General features: G+C 37.1%; 1 protein-coding gene across 1 annotated transcript; it reads right to left on the bottom strand.

Annotated features, from left to right (window-relative positions):
* Positions 1-482: 482 nt before the first annotated feature.
* LOC129904915 (ADP-ribosylation factor GTPase-activating protein AGD2-like) lies at positions 483-24,824 on the bottom strand. The gene is made up of 19 exons (XM_055980330.1): positions 24,590-24,824; positions 24,397-24,473; positions 23,736-23,836; positions 21,083-21,153; positions 17,770-17,832; positions 15,000-15,044; positions 14,784-14,849; positions 13,795-13,842; positions 13,602-13,697; positions 13,479-13,520; positions 7,420-7,635; positions 7,087-7,215; positions 5,957-6,169; positions 5,280-5,363; positions 4,932-5,204; positions 4,483-4,604; positions 3,978-4,065; positions 3,231-3,673; positions 483-888 (listed from the first exon to the last, which is right to left on the bottom strand). Exons 1-19 carry the CDS (start codon positions 24,641-24,643, stop codon positions 774-776), a joined length of 2,346 nt encoding a protein of 781 aa, XP_055836305.1. The 5' UTR covers positions 24,644-24,824; the 3' UTR covers positions 483-773.
* Between the last annotated feature and the right edge of the window lie 142 nt (positions 24,825-24,966).

The raw sequence follows: 24,966 nt of genomic DNA, 5'->3' as shown, positions 1-24,966 counted from the left end.
TATTCATACCTAGGAATGAGAAGAATCATGATACTGGTAGGAAAGCTTCCCTTACCCAATGCAAATCCCGATCATCTGAGGGTGTGGAATGAATACTGGACATCGAATGAAAAATTAAAAAAAACATTTATATGGCTAACATTTGGATGGACTCATGGAAGCATCCATCTGAGTCTTGTAACATCAAATTAGCTTGCAGAATGAAACCTTCCTATATGTGCACGATAAGCTGTATTTAAATTAAAGGTATACATATATATTAAACACATTATAGTGAGAATTCATATAGCCGACTTGAACGTGTTTGAGACTGATGTGTAGTTATTATTTTATCGACTCTAAACTTAGAGCCCTGACTCCAACTCTCTCCCCTTGGAATGTTTACAAGAAAGGCAAAAAGACCAAGTTAACAACCTCTGACAAAACAAGTAGTAAATCAAGCTGGGAAACAACTCCAATAAGTTGGTTAATAAATCAGAATATGCAGATTTGCCACCCCTGATCATTAAAACTTCAATAAATTTACTCCAACATTACAGTAGTAGTTTCAATAATCAAGTGTCAAAAGGATTTGTAAAACTATGCACTGATTCTTGTTCCTTTCAGGAACTTCACGCAACATCAAAAAGGAAAACCGGAGAGAAGGCAAGGAGGAGAGACGAATTGAATTTCAATGCGTTAGAGGAGAAAATGCTAAGCATTTATAGAACAACATGCTTTACAAATGAAGAAGAAAAGCATGTAGAACTACCATTTAAAAACACCTGCCCATTTCACTCACTCTTGGTAAGCAAGACAAATAACTCCTCATCTTTGATTGCACCCATCTCCATGGCCCTATCCAGGGTGCTGAGTCCACCATAATCCTTGATTGATGCACGAGCACCTCTGAACACATACAAAGAGGAAAAACATAAGAGACTCGGAAAAAATTAAGAGTTTGATGTTTCATTTACAAAGCATAGGCTCAACATGAATCCCTTTGAAATTGGAAGCCACAAGTACTTTCAGTAACAAAAGAGAGAGAGTAGATAATGTAAAATCAGAAACTTGGAACTCTGCTAATTCCCATGAATGAGAAAGCTACAGTGCCAGGGAGGAAAACTAGGCAATGGATGAAGGAAAAGCTTATTTCACAGCTACTGACTGATGCCCACAGGAAATCTCGAAGCAGTCCTGCCAAGAAAGATTTCACCAATAGCAGCTGAATCATGTTTAGCAATCCAACCAACTGTAGTTGGTTGTGATGAGAAAGAAGCAACTATTGGATGAGATCATTGGCCAACTGTTAAGGACTTGTTCCGGGGGCTACTATTACATGTATCAAGGGAGGAAAACTCCTGGTTATGATGTAAAGAGACTGTTGGGATGATATTACCAGTTGAGAGCTAAAGGGACTTGTAAGTATTAACAAGCTATCTTGGATATCTTTACCTACAAATTAACATATGCATGTAGGACTCCGATTGAGTTTGCTGAAGTGGAGTGCTTAGACCTTGAAGCCTCAAGTACATGATAAACTGGAAAATATGTCTAACACCATGAAGTGATCCTTCTCCTTGGCATTAACTGAGCATTATCACTGAAAGACAAGGGTAAGTGGCAATCTAACAACCAGAATTTCCCCTAATCTAACCTTCAGATAATGGTATCCGTCCTTACAACCAAAGGAATGTTCATTATTTACGTCAAGAGGCCAGAAAGTTATATACATATAGCAATAACCTAAGTTGCTCAGACTTGGGTGCGGGCGTCCGAGACAGATACGAATCCGACCCTCGGATTCGGCAAAATCTAAATTTTAAGATTCGGGGATACGAATTCGAGTATGGATACGGGTGTGGGGATTCGGCTAAAGATATTCAATTTATAAAAATATAGTTATAAAGATAAAGATATTCTTCCCCTCAGAAAAGAAAAAGAAAGTCATTCAAGACCTTCCACCAACTCTCCTTACAGACATTGCTAGTGTCTACCATAAGTCGAACACAACCGCTTGAATATTTAGCGTCTCTCTGTTTGGCTTGAAACATGAAGCAATGTATATTGACCAAGAGGAAAAGTATCTTGGTCAAAGTATTTGATGTGGGTTGATCGAATCCCACGCGTATCCCGCACCCGGACCTGCACCCATCTGATGTATCTGATGTGGGTTGTGCACGGACTCTTGGTCAAAGTATCTGATGTGGGTTGACCGAATTCCACACGTATCCCTATCCCGCATCTGCACCCGTCTCGTGTCAATAGGGGTGCGGCATTAAAAATGAAGAGTCCGCGCAACTTAGGTTATAACCTAAACTTCCATGCTTATTACTGTATGTATCCTATCACCTGCATCTGGTGTTTTATTCGCACACTTGTATCCTAAATATAAAAGCTATGGCTACTCTTGACACCTCGACAGGCACCGATGTCTGCCACCTGTAGCTTAGTCCAACTAATATAGATGATTAGGAAGCTTATTGTCCATAGTTAAAAAGGATGTTCGTAAACTAGTGCCACAAACTCAGTTGGCTGAAAGTACTTGACACCAGCAAGCACCGTCTCGCTCAGCCAATACTTACTTTAGGTTGACAACAGGATATGTTATGTCAAGACTCAAGACATCTTTACCACGTATGTCCAAAGGATACACAAGTTCTTAGCTCTGAATCTAAATTGTTATGCTAATGGATAGATGATACAGCAGAAGTAAAATGGGCCCGTCTGAAAAACTGAGAAAAAGGAACAAATGACGGAGAGGTGAGCATATAACTAAAAGTGAGGAAGAGTATAACCTCGAATTCAGTTTAATGGGGAAGTCATTTTGTCATGAATTTCAATAATTTAGTCAACTTTAGGAAATAAGTATAGATCTAAATGCAGAGATAATGTAAGAAAATTAAATACTGGGAGAACATTTTTTTTATGACCGCGGTGTCCGGGCCAGCTTTCGCGCACCTCGACTAATTCCACGGGATACTTGCCACCTTCCACCAGCAATAGCTACCAGGTAACTCTATCTACAAGATTAGGACAGGTGGAAACAAATCACCTAGTATTTTTTTTTTGTATCTGATGGAATTTGAACCTGAGACCTCATGGTTCTCAACCATCATTGACCACTAGGCCACACCCTTGGGTGCTTAAATACTGGGAGAACTAATAGAGAGCTATGTCGCTGAGTGTCAGATTATTAAATTGCCTACAAATCATGCTGCATAAAATTGATTCTGAATTAAATATATCACCTTCTAAGCAAAAATTTAGCCAAGTGGTGTCTCCCATTGCAGATGCAATGTTGTAGAGGAGTCCTTCCATGAAAATCACGCCTATTTATATCTGCACCAAATTGCAGCAGAAGTTCAAGCATCACTGGAGTCTCCCCGTTGCAGGCTAGATGTAACAAAGAACAGCCTTGAAGGCAAAGCTTGATTCCCTGACAGGCTGCTGGGTTTTGATGTTTCTTTTGGGAATCCTGAAAGCCTAGTTTTGAATCATTTTCATGAATTTCATGATACATTGTAGCACCCTCGACCTCATCATAGGTAGTGTTGATTACATTCACATCTGAAACTACAATAATTCGGTACACGTCCTTCACGTTATTACTCCTAACTGCTTCCCAAATGAGTGTGGCACAATTGTTGTAAGGTGCAAAAGCTTCTTTATTCACAACCTGCTTTTCAATATACTGGATAACATATAGCAAGTTAGCATCGCATATATTAACATAAGCTTTGCATATATTCTCAATTCATAGCAGCTTAAACCCGAATTTCTTTAAATAGTTCTTTCACAGTAAGTGGGAAGAGACATTGTTTCTCCATTGGACCTCCACTACTAATGAAACAGCAGACAAATGATTATGAGATTCTCTTTGTATAATTCCATGGAAAAACAAGAAGACTGAGTTAATGGATGATCAGGCTTAGCACAAGTAAATAAAATGTATGACATGGAGAGGGAAAGACCTTAAAACATGCAAGAAAGTATACCTTTGCCAAAATGTACTTCTCCTTTTCATGAAAGGCATCTTTGGGGCTTGGCTTGGAAGCAGATTGAATAGCATCAACATTTGTTAATCTGAATGAATTAACCATTCAACATGAGATAACACCAGCAAAACACAGTTTATAAAAATATTAGAGCTAAATGCATGTGAGATCATCATGGCATGTGGGGACATTATCTATCCACAATGTGTACTGAGTAGGTAGGCATTATGACCCAGATATAATGTCAAATTGTAATGGAAAAATAGATTGTATATTAACTAGTTCAATCTAAGAATGAATAGAAGTGTAGATATAGTCCTGGGAATTGTTAAGTGAGCATTTTATGATCTTTGATATCTCTCAACATTTCGTCTTTTCTTGGCTGGGTGGAGGACTTTTCACATTAAATCTGAATCCAATTATCAATAAACATAGAAGACCTATAGAAATGTATACCCATGCAAGAATGCCTTTCTTGTATATGATGTCAACTAAGGGTACATACCCGTCACTTGGAAGTAGAAGCAGCTCCTCCCACACCGAGTTACAATAAGAATTACCCAATGTGCGGAACAGATCCAAGATGGTAGGTTCCCAAACCCTGACATCTAACGTTATGGACCTTACCTGCAAATGATAAGTATCTCAAATATCAAACAAATCCACAGGCCCATAGATCTTTCATTTTGATGCTTGCTGGGGGTCGCAACTGAAAACAAGTTATACTTCAAAATACATTTCCAAAAAAGATCCAATAGCTACTAACCTTAGCGAATAATGGATTGTCATGAAAGTAATGCAAAAACTCATATTCTCAGATATAAATGCATGTGGACCAGTACAAAACTGAACAAACATCGTGAAGTCATATGGAATTAATCCTTTTTTTTAAACAAGGCAGATGTTTTATAGACAAAAGGAACAAAAGAAATTTCAACATGGATAAAGGTGTACCTTTGAGATATGAACACCAAGGTTCCGATGAATGCCCGAGCATTCTATGCAAATTAAGATGCCAAGATTTAGAGAAGCCCAATCAGGTTCTGAAGCACCACAGTCAGCGCACTTGTCATTTCCAGGAACTTCTCTGAGAATCTTAGAAACAGAATCGGCCTGATTGACTCTTAGGGAAGCTAGTGCATTTTCATCATTAACAGCCCCTTGAACATTCAAAGAAGCAGCATAGGTACAGTTGCTACTATCAATGTCATTTTTACTAGCATCAAACTGCAAACACAAGACGATGCTCAAGGTGACTTCAGAAAATCATTTTCTACAGAAAACTAAATTTCAAGGTTCAACCTTCTGTAGATGAGAATTCAGAAGGGATGCAATTACTCCGGTGATTTTATTCATCCAGTCAACTCGCTCAGCTTCACTTTCAGCCTGCCAGTGGAAAATAAAGGGAAATCATTATACATGGAGGATCAACCCTTGCTAAAGTGTCGGTGAATCTGGTAACACATTAGTCCAACTGCAAAAGAGTTTGTACTGTTCGTGGTTCTTTCAGCTGAAGCAAATAAAGAAGCCAATTGTGACTATTGTTCAGCACATTGATTCCTAACAAAATGTCAAAGCACGACAAGACTTGATAAACACACAGTTGCCAAAACTTTTATTTGCGAGATGAAGTCTAAAATAAAACACACGGCGCATAAGCTTAAGAAATGACAAACTGTAACAAATTGAGTAAAAGAGAAGTATCCAAATGAAACATTACATTATATTACGTCAAACACTTATTGATACTAGCTTACCATGTCATTTCTTCTTTTCATTAATCAGATACAGATCTAATGCATCAAAGCAATAGAATACCAAGAAATTCAAACTTCTATTGTAAACAAGAAAAGATAACAGTAAAAAAGTTTAAATATTAGGTAACTTTTAATTCTTTCTACTTTGAGATGTTCTTCCCTTCTAGAAATGATATATCAATTTAAGCATTGTGTACAAAGATCGGCTATTCTATAATTTACCTGAAATGTATAAGATTTTAATGGAGAAATAATTCTGAAACAAAGCCTCAGGTCTGTGTCCTCCGCATCCAGTTTTATTGTAGAAGTATGAAGATCAACAGTACGACAACCTAAATTCTCCTCTCCAGAGGATGACGACCTATACCTTGTCCGAAATCTGCCAAATACACTACTATGGTTATCAACACCAGAAGGGTGAGATGATGGGGAGTCCTGGCAATAAGAGGAAGATATAATGGAGTAAGCAAAAGAGTGTCCTGGAAAAATTTTCATCCCTAAAATACTCTAGCACTGTGTAAGTCGAAATCCGTCAGAATTGAGAAAAGAGTAGATTTTACACTTCATAGAAGTTCTTTCCAAAGTGTTCGGAAGTATCATAAAGTACTTTTAGTTTGTATAACTTTGTGGCAAATTTCCTTTCAAAAAGCTCAGGTTTAGAGCTTTAAAGTACTTTACAGTTTTGAATAGAGAGGTTACTACTGAACCAAAAAATCAGGTGCCAGATTTTTGAAATACCATTTTCCAAAAGACAACTTTACCCTGCTATGATCTATGTCAGTGAAGTCAAACAATACTCTCTTGAGTGAGCTGGCAAAGGATGCTTTTTCAAAGGGAGAAAGTGAGCACAGTTTTAACCTATTATAGATGGTCATGCAGCACACCAATGATACCCATCTATATCAGCAAATATAGACATACTTCAGTTGTTCTCTTATCAAAGTAAATTCATGTCGACTTACCAATTGTCCACAAACATTGGCTTTTGAAACACATAATATAGTTAGCAACAGTCAGAAGTTCACATAAAAGTAAACCTACTCATGAAGATGTCCGAGAAAGTCGAAGAATCAGCAACTTCATATGTCTGGCCTTTAGATTTTTCTCCCACATCACTCCAAATTTTTCACCAAATGATTATACTTTACAAATCTACTTTATTATACTAATCATTACACTTAAGATGAATTAATCAACCTTGACTTTCATGTCAATAGACAATCAGAAATTAAATTAAACAAGCAGGGATTGATTCACACTAGGTGTCTGCGGAAAACTTTGAAAAAGAAGTATGAAGCAAAATAGAGGCATGACAATGACTAATGCAGGTAGGTGAAAATAATTAACAATACCATCTGTGCACCCTTGATCCTGTAATAATACAAATTGCCAAGACTGTCAAGTACAAAGAACCGTCTCTTCCAATCTGCCCTCAAACTAGAAGATCTTTTCAAAAGATACCCCTGCTTAATTGTTTGGACCTGGAAGAATGTTCAAAAAACATCCAAAGTTTAACATCTGGAAAAAAATTATCTAGAAAATCAGGAGACTTTCAGGAGTTCCTATATTTAAAAAAGTGCTATATCTATTGTAGAGCTCTCAACCCTGAGACAGACAGATAGCAGACAGAATATCCTTGTTATATTACTTTTTTTTAACATGATAACGTTTGTTATAGTACTTACCGCTCCTTCTGCACTGGACTGCATAATTGCTTCTATATTTTTGTCTGAATTCATACCAACACCATTTGAGGCTATAGAACTAGTTGAAGTACCCAGGTTACTAGATCCCCGCAAATGATTAAGCTCAGCTTGTGTCCTGAACTCTTGGATTCTTTTGGCAAGTTTATCTTGTTCTATGCTGGCCTGTTCCTTCGACTGCTGAGCATATGTCAAAACCTGATTTATGGAGTTAACATTAGCACCAAAAATATGCAAAAAGAAGAAAGATATCAAACACAAACTCAAATTTCTAATCAATGTCATTAATCAAGCAAGCTGCAAAAATCACCCATTTTATGTTTATAAAAGCAGCAAAAGAAGTAATACAAGACATACTGATCTGAAAGTTATGAGTAAAGGTGGAAATGAGAGAGCTAGGTAACATACTAACATTTGTGTGAGTTGACGAAGGTTAGGTAGACAAATGGATCATGACCAACCAATCCAATGCTAGTTAACCACGGCTTAGACCACAATTAGCCGAGTAACCTGTTGTAAGTCATGACCCAACTCATTCAAAATTCATCCTAAATAAGCTTCCACCAATATACACATATTTGTTTTTTGAGAATTGGTAAGTTTGTATCCCTCAGCATTAGGATATGCTGGCCACCTTCAAAATTCATCACAAAAATTACAAATTCCCTATCAACTCTACAATTTGATTTACATCCACTATACATAATTGTTTACACCAAAAAAGTAAAGATACTAAACAATTTCATTTTACTTTGTGAATGGAATTGGCTCTATCTTCAAAACATCTTCCATTCCTTTCTCTCCACACAGACCACCATATACATGATGGTATCAACTTCCACCATCTCTTTTTGAGTCTTGCTTCCCCCTCTTCTGCTCCAACAACTGAATAGATTAGTTGTGTGCTCGGGCATGGTCCAACTTTGACTGGTGATGTTGAGAAAAAGTTCCCAGAGCTGTGCTGTGAACTTGCAAATTGCAATGTAGGAATAGGTGACTGTTTGTTTCTCCAGTTAGATTACATAGAAAACATCTTGATACCAGTGTCCTTCCTTTCTTCTGAAGGACTTCTTGGGTTAGGCATGCTTTTCTTATTACAAACCAGGTGAAACATTGCACTTTTGTGGGAATTAAACCTCTCCAAATATCCAATATACACATATTTCTGAACGGTCATCTATATATACTCAGTTTGTCCTTAAACTGAGGTACTAGTGAAGTATCTTTTTATACCAGAGACTATGCATTTTCTCCTTTGAAAAACTTTGCAGTGATTGAATCGGAAAAAAAAAAAGAAAGGGCAAAAGAAGTGAGAAAAGCACAGCAAATAAACATCAAATCCTCAACCAGGCCAATGCTCACATATGTTTGACTTTGTCAACTTTGGCGAGGAAGGTTAATCACCCAAGAAGGGGTCAAGATTGACATCGTCAGTAATCAGCACGAGAGAAACTCTCTCTTCAACCCCCCCCCCCCTCGCTCGCCCATCTCTCTCTCTCTCTCCCAGTGTGAAGGTAACATATTGCCGTCTCCTCGATCTTCTCAGTGGCAACTTCTAAATGAGGCAGCAGTATCTTCTTCTTTTTTTAATATTGGTAAATTATTTTCTTCCACATTAGGACACGCTGTCCATGTTCAAAACCACAATTACAGATTTCCTATTAAATCTACACCCACTATACACAATCGTTTACACCAAAAAAGTAAAGATACTAAACAATTCCATTTTACTTTGTGAATAGAATTAGATCCATCTTCAAAACATCTTCCATTTCTTTTTCTCCACACGAGCCACCATATACATGATGTAATCAACTTCCACCACCTCTTCTCTGTCTTGCTTCCCCTTCTTCTGATCCAGCAGCTGCATGGTCCAACTAGAGCTGATAATGTTAAGAAAAAGTTCCCGGAGTTGTGCTGTAAGCTTGCAGTGTAGAAAAAAGGTCTATTTGTCTCCCCTGTCAGGTTGCATAGAAAGCATCTAGGAACTAGTAGCATGCCTTACTTCTGAAGAACTTCTTGAGTTAGGCAAGCTCTTTTGATCACTAGCCAAGTGAAACATTTCACTTCTGTAGAAATCAAACCTCTCCAAATGGTCTTCCAATGATATTGATCACCTCCAGACCCCTGTATCACTCTCTTGTATGCACTCTTAACAGTGAACTTTCCATCCTTGTTGTGTTTCCAAATGACCCTATCTGGTGCACTTGTGTCAAGGTTATCCACTTCTCAATCATTCACTAACCTTCTGAAAAAGTGATCACACCCCTGTGCAGACCAGCATTCACATACCCTGATGTCAGGATTGATACAAATTGAGAAGAAGTCTGGAAATGATTCACTCAAAGGAATTTGATCAATCCAACCATCTCTACAAAACTTGAACTTGGTGACATTTCCCACTTTGAGAATCAGATTTTCTTCCATTAAGTTCTGATAGTTCTCCACAGTCCCCATCCATAAGGTGTTGTGACTAAGGCTGGCAACGGACCAGGTCCAGGACCACCGGACCGGTATTTCCCAGTCCGGTGGTCCCGGACTTGGTCCATTGCCAGCCTTACCCAGACTTCTTCTTCCTTTGCTCAACATTAACAATATTCCATTTCACCAGGTAATTACCCTTGCCTTCTTTTCCCCCTTGCCACGGGAGGTTTCTTGTAAGTCTGTCCAGCAATTTGACAACTTCTGAAGAAATTGAGAATAAGGACATAACAAAAGTAGGGAGAGAATCCACGTCAGAGTTAATCAGAATCACTCTACCCCCAATGAGTGAGATATTGTGCTTTCCACCTAGCCAACTTCGTTTCTGCTTTCTCCGGGATCCCATCCCATATCTCCAGTGTTTTGTGTTTGCTTCCTGAGGGCACACCCAAGTATGTGGTTGGTAGTCCCTTAATTTTGCAACCCAACATATTTGCCAGTCCTAGAATCTGAGGTACATCTTTGACAGGAATCAAACTGTTTTTCCCCCAGTTGACCTTTAGGCCTGATACTGCTTCAAAAAGAATCAAGATCAATCTCATATAGTTCAGTTGCTTTGCCTCTGGTTCACACATGATAATAGTATCATCTGCATATAATAGGTACTAATCTCTTTTCCACTCCCTAGTATTTTCTCCTATATGAAAGCCTCTGATCCATCTATGTTGTGTAGCTATTCTCATCATACTATCAAAACCTTCTATTGCTAGAATATCGAGGAAGGGAGATACAGGTTCCCCTTGTCTCAGTCCTCTTTCTGAAGGAAAATAACCAGCTGGTTCTACATTTACTAGGACTGAGAATCTCACTATCTTGATGCACACCCATTTCAACCATTTACTGCCAAAGCCCATTTCAAAATGTTTAGTAGGAAGGACTAGTTAAGCTTTCTGGATGTCCAACTTACATAGTAGACCTGAAATTTCACATTTCATCCTTGAATCCATACATTCACCATCTATCAAAGCAGCATCCATGATTTTTCTCCCTTTTATGAAGGCCATCTGATTTTTATTAACCAATTTGGTCACCATCTTCTTAAGCCTTTCTGCCAGTAGCATAAAAATGATCTTGTACACACCATCTAAGACTGATTGGCCTATAATCCTTCAGCTTTGAGTCTCCAACCTTTTTAGGGATTAGAGCTATGAAAGTTGCATTGAAACTCTTTTCAAAGTTCTGATTTGAGTGGAAAAAAGATAGTGTTGATTATGTCTCCCTTCAGTACCTCCCAAAAAGTCTGAAAGAAGATCATTGGAAAGCCATCTGGACTAGGTGTCTTCTCCATAGCACACATTCTAATACTTTCCTATATTTCTTCCTCTTCAAAAGGTCTTTGTAGCCAGGTCTGTTCTTCCTCAGAAATCACAGTAACATCCAGTATATTAAGATCAGGCCTCCATTGCTCAAACTCTTTGTATAAGTTCATGCAAGAAATTCTGAACTGCCTCCTTCATCAAGACATAATCCTTCACCGTAACTCCTTCCACTTGAAGTTGTTTCATAGAGTTGAACCACCTGTGTGAAGTTGCAATTCTATGGAAGAACTTTGTGTTTTTGTCACCGTGTTTCAGCCATGGTAGCTATCTCCTTCTTGGCTACCTCTTCAAATTCCATGGCCAGTTTTGTCTTTTGAAGAACTTCATCATCAGTGACAAATTCCATGGCCAGTTTTGTCTTTTGAAGAACTTCATCCTCAGTGAGAACCCTGTGTTCCTACATGCTTTCGCAGATTGCTATATGGTTCAAAATGTCTTCATTCTCTGTTTCCAGCTACCTTTGTTATCCCTTCTCCACTCTTTCAGCTTAGCTTTAGCACTTCATCTTTTTAGCTAGTATGAAGCCTGCTCTTCCTTCAACACTGAAAAAATTCCACCACTCCTTTACTTTATCTTTGAATCTCTCCACTTCCAGCCACCGTGATTTAAATTTGAAGTTGGATTTCTTTCATTCCCAATCCCCACATGTCAAAGCACTAGGATTGTGATCTGAGGTTAATTTTGGTAGCACGTCTTGCTTGATCTGAGAAAAACTCATCCCCCATGTTGCACAATGTAGGAACCTATCAGTACTTGAGGCAGTTTTGTGGTTTTCTCCTCTCCTCCAAGTATATGATCCTCCAAATAAAGGAGGATCAATCAGCTCCAATTCCTCAATGCAGGAGGAGAAATCTTTCATAGCACCACTAAGTCTCATACAATTTGTTCTTTCTAAGGGAAATCTGGTGACATTAAAAGTCACCACACACTATCCATGGCCCAACATACCTGCTTTTAATGGCTAAAAATTCCTCCCACAATGTCTTTTTTTTGAGAAAGGTAACTTGTATTATGAACAAAGAAATACTCAGGAAGTTTTCCAGTAATACTTGCAGCAAAAATAAAAGGAACAGAAAACTACTGCTACTCTAGAATACTAGAATATCCTCTTCTTCTTGAGGATACTCATGTTTACACCAAAAAAAGAAAAGGACCAGACAGTTCATCTTCAGTTTCTGCAGTGAGCAGCTCTTGTTTTCAAAGCATATCTGGTTCCTTTCCATCCATATAGTCCACCAAATGCAGGCGGGGACAATCTTCCATCTCTCCCTGTGTCCTGACTGATTTCCTTCTCTATTCCAACAGGCTAAAACTTCTTTGATGCTCCTTGGCATAGTCCAGCTTATGCCCCTTAAGTTAAAGAAAATCTGCCATAACTTCACAGTCTCTCTACAATGTAGAAAGAGATGGTTTACTATCTCAATTTCACATTCACAAAAAGAGCACCTAGAACAAATTTGAAAACCTCTTTTCATTAGATTGTCCTGGGTGAGTGTAACCTGATTGGCTAGAAGCCAAGTAAAACATCCTCCCACAATGTCTTCCTGATATCTCTATTACAATCTGCATAGACTGCAGTAATGTGCCAGATGAAATCTTTATTTACCCCTGTGAACTTCCGAGTAATACTTTGATCACCAACCTCCACCATTTCTCCTATCCACACCTTTTTATCCAAGAGGACTATAATTCTCCCACTGCTCCCTATTGCCTCTTTATGAAATTCTCCCAACCATCTGTTACTCCATATACTTTGTAGCATTCCATCAATGGACCTTTCTAGTTTTGTTTAAACTAGAATATAAATATCGGCACCCCACTGATGTAGTAGTTTCCTGACAATGTCCCTCTTATCATCCCAATTTATCCCCGTCACATTTCATGATATTAATTTTGCTTTTATTGATTTGTTAAGGCTAGAAATTAATTCCATGATAATGAGGCAGCAGTATCTTAATAATAAGCAAGCACAAAACCAAGATGCGCTAAGAGCTATGAGTGAGCTATATTATGCAAAGATCAATCTCCTTGGATGTAATTTACACACATTCCAACCAGGAACCAGAAAAACAATGAAAGATCCTCAAGAAAGAAGGAACAAGAATAAAAATCGCAGCATAAGAGGACCAGTAGTCTGTCAAACCCAAAATGAACAAATGGCAACATGATGCTACTACCTCTTTCCAGTCAGTAGCTAGTCAATCACAATATAAGGAAAAAATAAACTCATATGATGGGCACCTGATGGATGAACGGCTCCATCTGGCTCAATAAGTCATAACCCTACATTCAACAAGTATTGAATTTTGTTAGTTTAATGAAGGAAACATAACTGCATCAAAGAGAAGATAAACAAGATCATACCAGCTTGAAATATCTCAGATGTGAATCCATAATAGCACTAAAGGATTCTAAGAACTCGTACTTCTTTTTGGCTTCTACATTCGTGATAGCATTTACCTGAAATCCTTGAGGCGACAAGGCTATAAATTAGAACCTTGAGACAAGAATGTTTGCTAAAAAGTGTAGAAAAGATTCTTGTATCCATTATACATACTAGATTGAAACGGCTTCTCTCAAAAGTGGACTTTGAGTTATGTAGCTCCTGTCACAGAAAAAGCTGTAAAATTCCAATTCCCAGTTCTGACTCCTAATTACTTCAACTGTTGTCCATTTACAGATAAGCACTAATATAAAACAGAGGAATACAAAAAATTGGATATATTTCATAAAAACCTGAATAGGATATCGTTAGCATAAAAAAAGAAAAGAGATATAAGTTAAATGCTACAACATTAATTTATCACAATTCGTTTCCTGGACTTGGGAAAAATGTCTATATATGTAAAAGCTCTGAGAAATGCTTCATGCAAAAGCCTCTACCAATAAGTGGCCTCGGCGAGCTTTACCCGAACATGTATCAACGTTATTCCTTTTGTGAAGGTCATTTTACAACAACCGGAAAACAAAGAGAGACAGAAAAGAAGGGAGAAAGATGTGTTCACCAAAATCATGAAGTTGAGTTCCTTTTTTTGTTTGAAGTAGAGCATGAGCTTGAGTTATTTATCCTTTCCCTAATCTAATATCCTGCCTATAAAATTATCAGTAGCAATATGGATGATGAGTTTCACCTAAAGCATGAGAGAAATGAGTTTCTCGTCCTGTCCCTTGTTATACACAATTTCTATAAAATAAAAAAAAATGGTAGTACTATGGAAGATGTGGTTGGACAGAGGTATTCATCTGTGATCATGTTCATGAGGATGAATTCTCTTACAAGTTCCTCCCAAAGCAACACCTTTCACCTCTATTTAGTTTTTTCTCAAGGTAAAAAAGCATGCAAATGATTCCTCAGAGGGGTCATATAAAAAAAGACCTATTGCCAACCAAGATTTGAGATTCTTTAGGACATAATTTTATTTGGACAAATAATAATCAGGATATCAATCACCTCTAGTTGGTAATTTTTGCAACATTTATTAGTTTGTGTTGGATTTCACCTTATCAAGTTAGGGAGAGAGAGCCTTTTTCAGAGAAAGGGCTTACTTCTTCTAGTTCAGTAACAACTTCATCCCGTGCATTCTTCTTCAGTGAAGAAAACCTTTCACGTGCCTGGCAGTTAAGCAACTCAAGAGTGAAATTAGTAACAAAAAAAGCTGGAAGTGTTATCTTCCTAACGAATATAGAGTTTTGCACATGAAATCTTCTTAGTATTTACAAAAGCAGCTTTCAAAACCTGTTTCTATTGAGAATCTCCATTACCTGGTCATAAGTGGATGCAGCTTTATCAAAACGCCGACGGGATTCCTGCAAAACTAGAGACGAGTCATCAGCCACATTGACATCGAAGTACAAAACCTTTTATATCAAAACCCACTCAGATGCTTCCATTTGACAGAATGACACCGAAAGTGAGGCTGGCCAACATGGTCAACAAACTGATGGCTAAATTACTTTTTTTCTCGGAGAAATGAATTGATGGCTAAATTGAAAATAGTTCATGGATGCCAGAATACTGTCCAAAATGCAGGATTTGGCAACAGCATAGAAATAATTCCTAACTAAAATAGCCATCTCCCCAGTCCCCACTCCAAAAAAAGGGGGAAAAGAAACCATCACTTTTGGGTTAAATGAAGAGAGGATTAACTACTATAAACAATGGAAACATAATTAAAGGGTAACCTTGGGGATGAATCAAGTTACCAACAATATAAAGCCTCTGTATTGTATAAATCATTTATGTCTAGAACTAGAAAGTATTGTGCCTGTTCCATATAATAGCAGAGTAGTAATAACTTGTTGGGTTTGAATCTACTAATGAACATGACTTTTTTTTTTTGGATAAGGTAAAGTATTATTGAAACAGTACCAAGAAGGTACATAAGGATACAAGAAACAAAACAGAGCCTGACCAGACAATCTGCTACTCTTTTCTAGCTAACAACTCCAGAAAATCCATGCATGATCTACAATGAACATGACTTATCCTAGCACTATAAGGTTTAACTTTTTTTCTCGTTTCAGTACAACTGCCGCACATACATTTCATGAAACCAATGGAAAGTAGAATAGAAACATCCCCTCATTCTTTTTTTTTTATATATATATATATAAGGTAGAGAACATCACCTCATTCTTTTGTCAGTATCTTTCCCTTCCCATCTATTTTGAGAGAGTTATTTCTAGCGAAAAATTATTTGTCACTTCAGCTCGATGCACATCTCAGTACTAAATTCACTAGACCTACGGGTTAGTACAGAAAGCAAAGATAGTTCAAACTCCTCCACATATTAATCCATTTGTTATCATTAACAATTTATTTATTTCGTTAGTTGAAGAATATTGGTCAATAAACTTAAAGGAAAGTAAATGAAGACGACAACAATTACGTTAGAGAGTTACTTAAGGAAAATATACTCAGAAGTGATATAGTAAACTGGGTATATGGATGAATGTAGTAACTATATGCATAGAATAGTATGAAAATAAAGATGCAAGCATAGGACACTTGTCTTCACACGTTCAATCTCTTCCCTCATATCTCTTCTTTTTTTAATTTAGAGATTTGTATATCAACAGAAAATGTAGAGAACTCCTAATTTATACTAAAAGACAAATTATTGAGATTAAGAAATGGGAATTTGGCATGACTCATCCCCAAAAACTAGCTCATAATCTAAGGATTGTCCAAGACTATATAAGGAGACAACAACTCATGCCCTAAACCAATGTGGCAACTCTAACATCAACCCGCATGCCCAGAACTACTCATCCGGAGCATCGACAACATTCATGGGGCTCAACATTTGGTAAACCAAAAAATAGTCTACCGCTACTACCATGTTAAGAAAATAGACATTAGGCCTAACTCAACTGCAAAAGTCAGTTCATGAGGTGAGTATATCTCGAGACAATAAAAGATACAATAACTAATTCATCAACCAATGTGGGATGCTTCAAAAATGGGTATTAAAATGAAACAGCTCTAACTGTAGCTACATGGATATTGAGGATTCTTATAGTTGACTGTTAACCCAATTAGTTTGGAATTACAGCATAATGGTTGTTGCAGTAGCATCTTTGCATAATGGTCTTGGTGGTGTCCGTTGTAGCATTAGCCTTATTCTTGTAGTGTCTTTCTTTTGATTTCTATCATCCCTTGTTTATGGTGTTTCGGCTATCACACTATTTTGTTGTTGTTACTGTTTCCTTATTAGTTGCTACATTTTCTTCACTGTCATTTTCCCTTTTCATACCTACTTTGATTTGTTGTACTCAAGACGAGCATCCTTCGAAAACAACCTCTCTACCTCCATGAAGTAAGGGTAAGGTTGCGTACACTCTATCCTCCTCAGATCCCACTTGTGGGATTTCACTGGGTATGTTGTTGGTTGTTGGTTGTTGCCGTAGCGGTTGTAGCTATGGTTGTATCAGAACTTCGATGAGAAATTCCCTTGCCTTCCAAGTTTCTATCGACTGTCAATCCAACTGAGGTGTTCTTGTTTTGAGTGAATGCTGTGCATAAACAGGTGTATCCTGTATTCTTTAGATTATCAAGCAATCAATACCTCTCTTCGCTTCTCTTATTTTCTCACTCACTGACAACAACAGTTGTAGGACTTTAGACCCACACATGGGAATGAATGTTACATAAAATAAAAACAATTCATTAGATACATTGCACACTTATACTATGAAGTAGAAGCAATTTTCTCACTGAATTGGTATAATAATATATCAAATAGTAAGCAAAACCTAACATCTAAATAGAGCAACTTTTGTAACAGCTCCCTAATATGTGAGGTGCCACCAAGAATAGTGGATTGGTGTTCTGTAGGGAGCCATGTTTTGTTGTAGGTTCTCTACCTTTTGGTATACAGCTTGTATACTAGATTTTCCCATTATTTATAAAATTGTTTACCTTATCCAAAAAAACAAAAAAAAAACAGCTCCCTAATTCTATAAAGCAGACATAGAGAAAGCTTAATCTAGATTTCCACAACAATATTGAAATAATGCCAAATGTGATCACCTTTACATCCCGTAAATCAACAGACAAAAACTGGCTCACACGATCCACCAGCACATGTTCTACCTGCAAAAGTTATAGCTTGTCTTACTTTTTCAAACAACTATATCAGAATAAACATTGACATAAAATGGAGCGACATAATCAGACAAGCTTAGCACATCCAATTACAGAAGGTACCGAAGCAACTTCGTTTTGAGATCCCAGAGAAAGCTCCTAATGGCTTGCTCTAAAATTGCAAGTCCAAGTTTTCTACTTATGTGTCTCCACTTCCACGGCGTTTAAATGGAACAAAATTAATGAACATATCAGAAGTATCAATTTGGTTAGTTAACAAGTTTGTAATTATATAAAAACTTAATCGTGTATAAGGTTGGTGTAGTTACAACAACAGAAAGGTTGGTATTTGATGAGAATGATTGTGGTTCCACTTAGCGCAATGTTGCTATGCGCATGGAGCTGTAGAGAGCGATTTACAGAACTTTGTTTTTCCAAGTAAAATGAGGAATTTTTTTTAAAAAGGATTCTCACAATTCTGCTGATGTTTTCCATATTTCTTTTTTAAAATAAGTGGTGGGATATTACTTACAAAGCAGAACCAAGTAGGTGCTAAATGTATACAAACAAGAAAATGGAACACTTCCCCTTTTGTCCTTTGTAGGAAGCCAATGCAATCCATCAGAACATCTGTAGCATCCACAGGTTTTAAATTACACCAAAGTTAATACTTAATAGAGTACACATTTGGACTTCAGCCAGTGAAGAGGCTCAAATCTCATAATCTCACTTGGACTTCAGCCAGTGTAGAGTCTCGGATCTTCATTCAGAGCACCTATGATTTATCTCTCCACATTACCTACCAAATTCATGCTGGACGCCATATCTTCTGATGCGTTTATGAGCGAGCATTCCTTCCTCTCCAACAGAATAGTGTCTTTTAGTGTCATAAGCATTACCAGAACACCAAATGAATTTAGAAATATATTCTACCAGTCATTGGTATGGATACAAAAAAGAGACCATTAGGATATTCCAACTCTCTTTCACAATTGTGACACGTGTTACACAAAATGGCATGCCTTTTTCCAGATTATTCTGAGGGATACAAGCTTGCGATCCATCCAAAACAAACAGCTTTAAGGATTTCTATGATTCTCTAGGGCATTTGCCAAGAGCACTGAGTTGAGCATTTTCCAATATTCAAGAATGTGTAATAGAAGGCCTTCACTGTGAAGAAATATCTTTTATCACAGTTCATCAGAGAACCTTTTTTTTTTTGAAACTGGTAACATATATTTCTCATTAAGGGTATGCTGGCCACCTCCAAAAGTGTGATTACAAGAAGAAGTTAATCAAGCAGTCCACTATCTGTACTTCATATCTATACATTGTTCTTTACACCAAAAACATAGAGAGGTAACACAATTCAATTAGATCTTCTGTATGGAGTGTGATCCGCCTTCAAAACTTCTTTCATTTCTCTCTTTTCATATATTCCACCATATGCATGCTGGTACAGTTTTCCGCCACCTTTGTTGACTTTTGCTCCCTCCCCTTCTGCTCAGTAAGTCTGCAGTGTGTTCTGGGTTCGTCCAATTCTCCCTAGCCAGGGTGAAGAGTGCCAAAATTAGGGATGTTAGTTTCAGTTGCCTCCATGCATAGAGGCATCTAGATGTTATCAGAATTTTCCTCTTGTGAAGTGCTTCATGGGTTAGACATGCCTTTCTCACTACCAACCACGAAAAACATTTCACCTTTGTTGGTGTCATGCTTTTCGATGTAGCTTTCCAGGGGCCTTTGTACATTGTTTTCTGGCCAAACCCATCGGTGGCCTCTTAAAGTTGGCACCAACTTTCACTTAGACACCTAAACCAGGAAATGTTCATTTTAGACACCTAATGTAAGGGTCGAATGTGTCATCTTGACACTTTTTTGACAGTCACCAAAATATATTAAGTGTGTGTAATACACTCGCCTGACGTGTCAAAAGCAGCAAATTAAATAAAGATACGTGGCATAAAAAATAATTACCAAATAATATCTTTTGAATAGAAAAAAATGACCAATAATTTAATGACACGTGGTTTTTTTATCCAAAAAAATAAAAATTAACAATTATTAACCCCCCACCCACCCCGCTGTCATCTTCCCAACCCCACCCTAACACCAACCCCTCCTCCACCCCGCTGTCATCTTCTCTAACCCACCCACCCCAACCCCACCCAACGCGATACATACATCCAAGTTAATAAAAAAAACAAGAACAAATAAGTTCAATAAAAATTTATCTCTGTATAAATCTTTTTGGTTTTGATTAATTCAACAGATAGAAATTATGGCTGCTTCTGCTTTTGTGAGGTGTTTTTGCATTTTCCATACTTTTTCAATTTTGTGAACTTTCATATGAAAATTTCATAGGCTCCGAGTAGTTCTCATAATCCCTATGATGAATTCTCACCTGAAACTATGGATGAAAAAAGCAAAAGATTTTTTCAAGTAATTTCAATAAATTATCGGTCACATAAGAAGAGTATAGATTTAGTATATTATATAGCAGCTACACAGAGAAAAAGAAAGGGAAAAAAAAGAAAAAAGAAAAAAAAAGAATGGGTTTTTTTAGGGGCACTTGCTAGTCTTCTTCTACAGCTAATAATGGAGGTGAAAGGGGATTGTTAAAATGAAGAAGAAGAACAAAAAAAAAATTACAGAAAAAAAGCTTCTAAGCGCCTCAGAGATGTGGAAAACACGCGAGTTGTCAACTGTCAAAAAAGTGTCAAGATGACACATTCGACCCTTACATTAGGTGTCTAAAATGAACATCTCTTGGTTTAGGTGTCTAAGTGAAAGTTGGTGCCAACTTTAGGGGGCCACCGATGGGTTTGGCCTTGTTTTCTCCATGTTCTATGATAATAGCCAGTCATTCTCCCAGTTCCTACCAAATTAGTAGATTTGCACTGAGCTATGGTTGCTTCAGGATATGAGAAATAGTTGTATAAACTTGGTAATTCCTAAAGTGTGTACGACTGTACGTCTCAGCCATGCATCATACCAGAATCTTATCTACTATCACCCACCTTGAATTGTTTTCAGTATGAAACTTATCGCACCGATTACTTCTCTACATTCATGATCCCACTCCATAAGTTGTTGACACAGGTTTAGCGCACCAAAAATGACTAGTATGGGTGTATTCAAGTAAATAAAACAAAACAGGGTGCCATACACAGAGCAATAGGCTTTTATAGAAGAGTACAAAGTTTCTAACAAAAGGCTCAAGTGTAAACTATAGTGAATATTTTATAATACATCCACTTACTTGGGAACGGATAAGTTCCTTGTATGTTGCAAGCTCATGCAATGCAGAGATGAACTTCGTTATGATTGGACCTGACATACGGATGCATTTAAGAGTGACATATAATCTTATTGTTTGATTCAAGTAATTATAAGCTTCACAATGTGAGCATGGAGACAACATTAGCAAATTACATTAGGCAATCATACTTGGAAATATAAATGGAGTAAATAACAGACCAACTGCCCCATATCAACTCCATCAAGTGACAACAGAACTACAGCTGGAAATTTTACATATCAGCATGCATATTTTGAAAAATAGAACTACAAACACTTGATGGAATTATGATCTTTTTTAATCAAGGCTTCATGGAATTATTTTATTGATCAAGTTGAAGTTTTCATTGATAATAACAAGGCCAACATGGCCGTATACAAGAGGTATACCAAAAAGAGGAGAAACCTACAAAATATGGTTCTCTCCAAAGCCAACCAATCCTCTGTACAAACAGGAACTACATGGGTGCACCAAAGGAAAAATAAGGATCGGAGACTACTTCTCAATTGAGCAAAGTTCATCTCCACCCCTTCAAAAGCTCTTCTCTTTCGCTCTTTCCAAATAACCCACATTAAAGCGAGAGGACAAGGCTTCGTGGAATAATGATATACTAGCAATTTAGGAAAAGAAGAAACGGGTTATTTATTAGAATGAACTATCACTGCATAGCGGTTTCGGGCTAGACCACATAATACTTTGATGTTATGTAGCCCCATAAACTATCCCAAGAAGTTTAGAATTGGCTTACGAATTATTTCTTGAGCGCAGTCGCTCTTACTTCAACAAGTTATATGTATGTACATGTGTATGGGAATTATGAATTGAAGATTTGGAATTGTGATCTATTAAGAAATTACAATAATGACGTGTCACAATGGATAAGTTTGGACTATAGACGACGAACTATATGGACTTTGATGACAGATTGAGCAAATACATGAAATTTAATGTGATGAATGACTTGGGTCTTGAATAGCCTATTAAGATGACTTGGTTTGGTGTCTAGAATGCAGCATTGCTACACTTCCCTGATGACAATATGCATTTGGTGATATTCTATATGAAGTACTGATTTATGAGTTCAAGCCCCGAAGAAGGGGGTATAGGCGACAGCTTATTGGGTCTTTAAAATGTGGTGTATAGTGAATTTTAAGCAATAACCAAACTGGTCCTATTCTCTAAAGTGGGCTGCCAAATTTTGAGATTTAAAGTGATGAATGGGAATAATAAAATGGAGCAAAAACCATGTAGTAATGACAACGACTGATGAGAAGATTCTAGAAAAGCAATTGCTTGGGCTCTTTACAGTTTACACAATATGAAAGAAAGGCAACATATGGGTCTGCTTTTGGTACAGCCACGCGAGATAAGTCCGGGGCTGGTGGAGAGATTTTCCTACTAGTTTAGAATCCTGAATCACCAACAGTTCACCATTAGCTCTTGTTTAAGGTACTTACGTGTTCTCTTTGACTACTATTTGAGATATGGACATCAATATTTAAGATTTTAAATGAAGTATTTTTGTTTAGATGATGATATTACGACATGAGTTGGATTTTATTCGAAGGATTTGAACTTAGAAATATATGGATTGATGTAACGGACTTAGACTTCTACTAAGCACATCATGCGGCACTTGATAACTCACTCATGAATCTTTCACAATCTTGCAAGCTCAAGTAAGTCTTTTTAACACTAGATCACTAAGGGGATGTTAAATTGAAAGAAAGACACAAGAGAATTGCTTGAGAAAGCTTTTACATTGCTCAAGACTTGGAAGATTTTCTTGATGGTTTTTACAAATGAATGCCACTCTATTTATACTACTCATCTAGGGGTAACCCCCGATTGTTCGTTTCCCCTGAACTGACATGTCAAATAGTTTTGACCTTGCATAATATGATTTGACAACATGTTTTAAGTTTTAACTTCCATTCCATGACATACCAACAAGCAGTCTACAGAAATACAAGTCATGTAAACCTCATCCAATCATCTTTATAGTTGGCAAGTCTTAAACACTTCCGTCCCATATCGCACCCATAAAAAAAATCAAAGAGGGAAAACAAAAAACAAACCAGTGAGAGGGATAAAGAAAAACAAATATGTGCTTCTCGGAGACATCCTATGGAGAATTTTCAACAACGTGAAAGGCTTTACAATGTAGTCTTCTCAACAAACATCCATATAAGAGCACTATTTGACAACTATCAGGCTGCCTTACAAGGTTACCTTCTCAACAATATCCATATAAGAGCACTAGCTGGCAACTTTCACGCTTTAACTATCTAGCCTGACCTCAATATTGACTCGGCAGCTCCCTAGGAGAATGGGAGATTATCCATAAATCAATTAAGAAATCTGTGAATTCCTTTAGGGAACATGCCACCTTAGAGAAGAAGAACATTTATATGAGAATTCAAAAATTAATGTGATCTTCAAGGTGGTAATTTATATGAGAATTCCAAAATCCAGTATTAACATTGAAGTGATTAAAAATCAACACCTTGTTCAAGAATACAAACAGCTGGCATGATGCACTAATTGACAATTGCAAAGAAAATTAGCAAAAATGAGAACTTTGTAATAGTTTGAATGAGTAAAACAAACTAACCTCCTAGGGACACACTGAGAGGGTCGTCTAGACCACCACCAAATGCCTCTAATGATTCAGCAAACATGATGTCACCATTCTGTGATTCTCCAAGAACTTCCCTGGAATAACTAAGTATCAGGAATAGCATCTACCTAAACCAATAAATGCTGATGAAGAAACCAGAACTTTCAAACAGAACAAGAGAACGAGATTTTTTGCAGAACAACAGAATTGGCAACAGCATAGAAAGGGGAATGACGTGTCAGTGAAAGAGAGATATATCAATGATCATTGACTACAAACCTATATCATTAGAGAACCTCTAATTTGCCATGAAAGACAAAAGTTATTTAGTATTAGAACAAAATGGACCTATAGAGAGCAGAATGCACCCAAGACAAAAGATACTATGTCATTTCTTCTCGTATGTCCTAGCCTTGGTGGATAAAGTTAAGTATATTGTGGAATTAGTCGAGGTGCCTGCAACCTGACCCAGACACCATGGTTATCAAAACAAATTAGAGTAGAATGCATATAGATGATTCATATAGCCTAACTACATTAATTTAGATTGAAATGTAGTTAATTGTGCTAAAGATTCCAGTTTTTTCAGTCATTAGAGGTTATTACAGTAAAGAGAGCTATTAAACCAAATAAAATGATAAAATTGAGTACTCACATGTACTTCTTACAGCCTTTATATAGCTTTTGACATCGATCTCTAAGGTCATCTGTAGTCTGTTCAAGAGACCTCACCTACCAAAAAAAAACTAAAACTTCGAAGCAAAATTCCTCAAGACAAAAACCCAGAAAGCAATTTTTCAAAAAGATTCAAAAAAAAAAAATGAAAAGGGGATCAGAAGAAATCTAACTTGTTTCTGGAACATAGGAGAATCCTCCAGCTTAATAAACGCAACCATTGACATATTTCTCTTTCGTTTTTTCTCCAATTTTTTTGCTTTTAGAATCAAAAATACGAATGAATTTCTCTGATTCTGACTATACTTTCCCCAAATGAAGAAGCAGCTTTGGATCAGATCTTCATAGTGGCATATAGGTCATTTTAGGTGTTTTGGTGAGTAGAGCCACTCTGTATAATATTCATTCTTGAGGGTAAAATTTGTGAGCTGTTGGAGGACCATATTTTATTTCACAAAAATGTGAATGGTAAGTTGTAACTACTAGTAGTGGCAAATAGACGGATTTAATTAAATTTAAGCGGATTAAAATTGGATCAGTATAAAATGAT

The sequence above is a fragment of the Solanum dulcamara genome, chromosome 10 (assembly GCF_947179165.1).
Source record: "Solanum dulcamara chromosome 10, daSolDulc1.2, whole genome shotgun sequence".
Classification (NCBI taxonomy): domain Eukaryota; kingdom Viridiplantae; phylum Streptophyta; class Magnoliopsida; order Solanales; family Solanaceae; genus Solanum; species Solanum dulcamara.
This window is presented reverse-complemented; position numbering and strand designations above follow the sequence as displayed.

What these genes read in the sequence shown, in the direction of transcription:
- LOC129904915 (XM_055980330.1), bottom strand. Translation starts at nt 24,643, where the DNA reads ATGTCAATGGTTGCGTTTATTAAGCTGGAGGATTCTCCTATGTTCCAG. An exon ending in AAAGGCTGTAAGAAGTACAT is followed by an intron (nt 23,837 to 24,396) that starts GTGAGTACTCAA and finishes TAGTTATTCCAG; the next exon opens with GGAAGTTCTTGGAGAATCAC. An exon ending in GCTAAATTTTTGCTTAGAAG is followed by an intron (nt 889 to 3,230) that starts GTGATATATTTA and finishes GTATGTGTTCAG; the next exon opens with AGGTGCTCGTGCATCAATCA.